Source organism: Homarus americanus, unplaced genomic scaffold (assembly GCF_018991925.1).
Source record: "Homarus americanus isolate GMGI-L3 unplaced genomic scaffold, GMGI_Hamer_2.0 scaffold26591, whole genome shotgun sequence".
In the NCBI taxonomy this organism is placed as follows: domain Eukaryota; kingdom Metazoa; phylum Arthropoda; class Malacostraca; order Decapoda; family Nephropidae; genus Homarus; species Homarus americanus.
Genome location: NW_024755595.1, coordinates 900,590 through 907,500, shown reverse-complemented (window position 1 = coordinate 907,500; position 6,911 = coordinate 900,590). Strand labels below are relative to the sequence as shown.

At 45.1% G+C, this 6,911-nt stretch overlaps 1 protein-coding gene across 1 annotated transcript in view; it reads right to left on the bottom strand.

The window, feature by feature from the left end:
• The window catches only part of LOC121856598 (somatostatin receptor type 5-like), a 12,470-nt gene extending 7,010 nt beyond the window's left edge, over positions 1-5,460 (bottom strand). The window contains exon 1 of the mRNA XM_042352230.1: positions 3,605-5,460. Within this exon, the coding sequence (XP_042208164.1) occupies positions 3,610-4,887 (1,278 nt within the window). The 5' untranslated portion in view covers positions 4,888-5,460 and the 3' untranslated portion in view covers positions 3,605-3,609. The remainder of the gene's footprint in view (positions 1-3,604) is intronic.
• Positions 5,461-6,911: the final 1,451 nt, after the last annotated feature.

The following is a 6,911-nucleotide window of genomic DNA, read 5'->3' as shown; positions in this document are numbered from 1 at the left end:
AGAAAGATAAAAAAATAGGAAATAATAAGTTAAATCGTCTCTTTGAAAACTTAAGAGACGAAAATCGAGTGATTGAGTCAGCGTAAAATCTTGGGGTGGGGAGGTGGGAGGTGTGGGGAGAGATGTGGGGAAAAATAGGAAGTGGAGGAGTGTGGAGTGGGGATGTGGAGGGCGTGGAGGGTGTGGAGTGGGGGTAGGGATGAGGTCTGTACAGCGTTCATCTCTCCGTTTCAGAACATTGTCTGGAAATTGACTCTGAAGGTTCTTAACAGATCCCTACGACGAGCGTGAGTCAGGTGGAGTCAGTAAAGCATTAATAATTCAGAGCCTAAAGCTGCTGTAGGTATTGAATCATTAATACCTACTGGTTCAACACTGTCTCAAAACTGTCTGGCGTAAAGAAAAAATAAATGTTATCTAGACGACTAACGAAACCTATCCTAACCAAACCTAACCAAACCTAACCTATCCTAACCTATCCTAACCAAACCTAACCTATCCTAACCTAACCAAACCTAACCTCACGCCTTCACAACACGCCTCGATACTGTCTCACTAACTCAAAAACAACATTACGTAACGCTCTCACAAGTTTGTTTACGTTGGTCTACTTTAACGTCAGTCTCGATGACATCTGAGTCAGTGAGCCAACCAGACGTCAGGAAGGTGTCAGAAGGCGTTGAGTGTTTGTCAGCGGGTGTGTGGGGGAAGAGAGACGTGTTTACTACTGCCGGGTGCCATCAAGAGGGGTCCCACAAGGCCTGGGGAGATATAGACTGTTGACGCCTTGCCGGGATCACAGGTCGAAGATGATGGTATAGATGCTGTTTTTGTCAGAGTGTATTGACAACTTTTCTTTTCTTATACTAGCTTAGTTTAACTCTACTGATATCTAACCTAACCTAACCTAACTCCTGCCTGTTGATCAGTTCTGTGTGGTGGCTGGGTGATTGCTTCTCTCTCCATCTCCTCCACCTCTGATTGAATGTTTGAAATTTGTTTTGCATTTCGGATTTAGGAGATAATTTTTTTTTCCTTGGAGTGATTTTAATTGGATACCGAAGCTTGAGGTTATTGAATTAGGAGTATTATTAAGTAAATCATTATTATTATATTAATCATTAAAGAATCACAACACCACATTCCCTTCACAACCTCACCATATCAGTAAATATCACCATCAAACTCTCATGGTACCCGTACACAACCACTATACCACCCTCACCATATCAATACAATACCACCACCCACACACCATCCTACACCACCCACACACCATCTTACACCACCACACACCATCTACACCACCCACACACCATCTTACACCACCCACACACCATCTTACACCACACACATCTCCATCTTACACCACCCACACACCATCTACACCACCATGTTACACCCACACACCATCTTTACCACCACCCACACACCATCTTACACCACCCACACACCATCTTACACCACCCACACACCATCCTACACAAACTTCATCACCATCAACCATCAAAGTTAGGTGTGTGTGCTGTGGTCAGGACTCAGGTGGCGGGTCTCAGTAGTCGACCACAGTTGGCCGAGATTGTCGGCACATCCACAGAGTTAAGCTTGTGTATGCTATTAATTAGTGGCCAGAGATATATATTCGTGTGTGTGTGTGTGTGTGTGTGTGTGTGTGTGTGTGTGTGTGTGTGTGTGTGTGTTTGTGTGTGTGTGTGTGTGTGTGTGTGCGGTTGAGGGCCATGTCAACACAGAGGCTCACCCAATTTACGGTGTGGTGTAAGCAAGACTAATCATGTTTCCTCGAGGCCCCACACTCAGGGGTCAACACTAACACCTTATCATAACCTAACCTAACCTAACCTAACCTAACCTAACCTGCTTACATGCGCTTAAAGGTCAAATCTTAGATAGATAGATAGATAGATATAGACAGACAGGCAGATAAACAGATAGACAGACAGACAGACAGACAGACAGATAAATAGACAGACAGACAGACAGACGTAATACAGTAAACACTATCACCAATATTTCCTGGACGTGTTGGGGATCAGTTTTTACTCTCACAGTTAACAAGTTCATTAGCAGAGCTGTAGTCTTCACGCGTAAAAAACAAAAAACATTAATAAACATAATTCTGGCTGTTTAAATTGTGTCGATACCGTGGAAAAAAAATTACTTCAGGGAAAAAATTACTTCGGGGAAAAAATTTACTTTAGGGAAAAAATTACTTCAGGGAAAAAATTACTTCGGGGAAAAAATTTACTTTAGGGAAAATTTGGGGAAATCTTTTATATATATGGATAATTATGTAGTTTATTTTTATGTGTGTATTTTGGTATAATTTTGGTGTTTAAGAGAGAGCTATGCAGCTATGTTAATGCTATATAAGGGTACTGCTATATGACGAGTATGTTATATCAGGGCAGTTTTCTATACAGTAGTTCATTATAAGACAAATTTGATATAAGAATGATTTTTATGTATGATTTTTTTAACAAGGAAAATTTAGAATTAATTTTCTTTACGTGAAAACTTATATAATAAAATTTTATATAATAATTTAATTCAATAATGGTAAGAAGAATTATTTTAATGCATTCATCTTCCAAAAATAGATGAAAGAAATGAAAGAAGAAGCATTTTTCATTCAACTGTGCTAACGAGAATATATTTCATGCATTAAAACCAACTTCTGGAAATAGATTAAGGAGTTAGTTGTTTTCTCATCCAGTAACGGGACCAGGAATGTGATGTGACAACCTTGATATAAGAGAAGTAGTGAATAATAATAATAATAATAATAAAAATAATAATAATAATAAAGGGACCCAATAAAGACATACACACACACACACATACACACACACACACACACACACACACACACACACACACACAGGAACCTATATTAACACGTCTACTGTTATTGTGTGTGGGTAGGTAGGAAGGTAAGGAACTCGCCTGTATATTTAACAAAGATCAATTCGTGTTGTACCTAAGCTAATTAAGTAAGGCAAGTATCTCGTCCACTAATGAGCAGCTAAATCACCTTACAACTGGGAATTCCTGACAAAGGTTGCCGGGACACAGCACACCTGAGGAAAGAACTAATTAAAAATGTTTGTCTAGATTTTCGCAGATGAGGTTAATTCCTGCATCGGCTACATCAGTGGAAGATACGGTGGTGAAGTGGGGGGAAGAGGGGTAGGAGGAGGGTAGAAGGCAAAGGAGGGTAGAGAGGCAGGGGTAGTGGTTGGGGGTGGGTAATAGGGCAGTGGCTGGGGGTGGGTAGTAGGTCGGGTTGGGGGGTGGTACAGGGTAGTGGCTGGGGGGAGGGAGGTAGTAGGGTAGTGGTTGGGGGTGGTAGTAGGGGCAGGCTGGGGGTGGTAGTAGGGTCGGCTGGGGGGGCTGGTAGGGTAGTGGCTGGGGGGTGGTAGTAGGGCAGTGGTTGGGGGGTGGTGTAGGTCTGTGGTTGGGGAGGGGTTGGTAGTAGGGTAGTGGTTGGGGGTGGTAGTAGGGTAGTGGTTGGGGTGGTAGTAGGGTCGTGGTAGTAGGATCATACACGTTGGCAACAAGAAGAACAGGAGCAACAGACACTCACCTGGTCTAGAGGTGTGAGGTGAGGGGTCTGCCGTTGAGGAAGGCGTCGTCGCGGGGCACCAGTGGTCGCCGTGTAGCAGACAGAGGCACTATCACCTCCTCCCTCACACACCCGTCGTGGGACGCAACCTCCTTCGGTTCCTTTGCCCTGGGAGGCTTGCAGGAGCCTCCTCGTCTCCTGGGGAACATGGAGTTCTCAGCCGCCAGGGCGTTGTTGATGTCCTTCCTGGCGGCGCAGGTACACGCCTTTAAGAAACTCTTCTTGAAGTTCTCGCTGAGGAAGGCGTACAGGATGGGGTTGATGGCGGAGTTGATGTAGGAGAGCGAGGAGGAGATGAGGAAGAAAATGATCATGACGCGACTTTGGACCTGTTTAGGCATACTGAAGGTGAGGATGAGCTGGAGCACCCAGTAGGGCAGCCAACACAACACATACGCCGTGATCACCGTCAGCACCAGCTTGGTCACCTTCCTGTGGCTCTTCCTCTTCTTTGTCTTGGTCTTCGCCCCCACCGTCTTCAGCTTGAGGATGACCAGCGAGTAGAAGATAAAGATGAGGGCGAAGGGGCAGCCAAACGCCAAGACGAAGGAGTAGATGGTGAAGGCGGTGTGGCCATTGACACCCACTGAGTCTGGCCAGTAGATGTTGCAGCTCGCTTGTTCGTTACTGTCATTCAGGATGTTGGAGTACATGAACACCGGGATGATCATGAGGGCGGAGATCATCCAGGCCGTCAGGGAGACCAGCTTGGAGATCATGGGCGTCCGGAACTTGGGGGCGCTGATGGGGTGACAGACGGCGATGTACCGGTCAGCGCTCATGATGGTGAGGAAGAGTGAACTGGTGAACTGGTTGAGGGACGTCGTGATCATGAACAGTTTACACATGACGAAGCCGAAGGGCCAGTACTCCATGGCGGTGGTGGTCATGAGGAAGGGGATCCCCACGACGAAGAGCATGTCCGCTATAGCCAGGTTCAGGATGTACAGATTGGTGACCGTCTGCATCTTGGAGAACCTGGCGACGACGTAGATGACGAGGGTGTTGCCGCACAGACCCAGGATGAACGCCAGAGCCAGGAAGAGCAGCGTCATCCTCTGCACCGTCTCGTTGAGGATGGGGAAGACCCGACCCTCGAACACCTCCCCGCTGCAGTTGCTCACGTTGAGGCCCTCCGTCCAGTTGAGGTAGGAGCAGTTGAGAGGCGCGAGGTCCAGGTTGATATAGCTCATGTTGGTGGCGGCGTCGTAGATGATCTGGTAGGAAGAGCCCTCAGAGGTCATCGTGGTGGCTTCTGGAGACGATAGTGGCTAATGAGAGGGTGAGTCTCCTCTTGTGGCCTCGTCCTTTAGTTAGTTCGAGGACACACGGTCTCGTCCTCGTGTGTCCTTAACGAGAATATTAAACTTGTCTATGTGCGATGAGCGACACACACACACACACACGTTCAGGGGGAGGGAGGAGGGAGGTAGAGACCCGTAATCCTGTGATCAATACCTGTCATACACTCCTGTTCAGAGGAAGACGAATTACCCTCACCTCTCACACTCGTTCCCTGGCAACCACACACCGGCCATATTTAACAACCCAAACAGATTCACCGTAATTATTCATCGTACAGTTCCTCTAATTACTTTCCTCAATTAACCCAATCTCTTCACCAAATAACAGTGTTCAGTCCTTTTAATCTTCAAAACTTCTTATATGGAATCCTTTCATTAACGAGGAACATTACCGGTAACTTAATACACACTTAATAATTTTACCCTCCTTGTCCTTGACCATCCTGGGAATAAGAACCGTCTTCTCTACCGTGATTTAAGAGATTCCAAAGGTCTGATCATCTGGTGGCGACTGTCCTGGAAAAAAAAGGAGGGATAATCAAGGCATTATAATTGGAATATTAAATGATTACCAGTTGAAGGCTTGGGGAGGAGGGGGGAGAGGAGGGGAGAGGGGAGAGGAGGGGAGAGGGGAGAGGAGGGGAGCAAGGACTGATGAATATGGTGGGTAATAAACAGTTGATAAGTTTATGATGTATATGGTAATGATAAAGATGGACTTAGGAGACAGACAGACAGAGACAGAGAGTAAACAAGAGCTTTCTCAACACTGTGTACAATAAACACAGTTTTCTACCTACTGGTCTGGCTCAAACACCTATTAATTAAGAAAAAGGTAAGTTCATCCCTCAGGTAATTTTAGACATAGTTTAGAGATACCTGAGCTCAGACACCCGGGAGGGAGGATAACTTTTACCAATAAACCTTGAAGGTTTTTTGAATTGAACTCTGGTATGATTTTTTTTCTTGTCTTTAACGTCATCGAGAAACACACACACACACACACACACACACACACACACACACACACACACACACAAACACACACACACACACACAGTCATCAATACCCAATTAAAGTCAACAAATATTACATGTTCTTCATTAAACACGAACGCCTAATTTGCTCATTAAACGTTAACAGGTAATTTTTCCCTTTACCTGTAACTACCTGAACCTTTACACGGCGCATCATTACGGTTTATTACACAGCTGTAGAGAGGAGAGTCATAAGGTCTCGAGTGGTGACAGGTATTGGAAGAGAAACCAATTTTAAAGGTATATTTCTTGGGTGTTGTCCTTGATTTGTATGCGAGAGAGAGAGAGAGAGAGAGAGAGAGAGAGAGAGAGAGAGAGATCAGTAGTAGAGCCATGGATGGTTATTCGTGTACGGTTGAGCCATCAGCTGCACCGTCTGGTTACATTTACCTTCACTCACCCTCGTTGTTAACACCAGACTCTTTCAGGTGTGTGTGTGTGTGTGTGAGTGTGTGTGTGTGTGTGTGTGTGTGTGTGTGTGTGAGATCAGACAAGTGTTCACCGAGGCACCCCCCCCCACTCCACTTTAAGAATACTCGAGATATGGTATGAGGTATGAGGTATGAGGTATGAGGTATGAGGGAGGTGTAGGGGAATAGTTTCTGGTAGATGATATAGTAACACAAGAGGTATGGACTCCCAGCCTTTCGTAGATAAGTTTTAAGACAACAGACAACTTACCACACGAGTATCTAGAACACAGAGAGAGAGAGAGAGAAAGATATGACGAATCCTTTGTTAATATACAGAACAATGATTGATTTTTTTTTCTAGTAGTGTCGTCCATTTTGTTTTGCTGTTTTGTTGATGTTTTGGTTTTTTTCGTCACTGAACCGAAGAGATAAAGAGTCCCATAACCCCTACCGAGTTGTGTATGTATGTATGTATGTATGTATGTATGTATATCCCCCCCCTTGACCACAGGT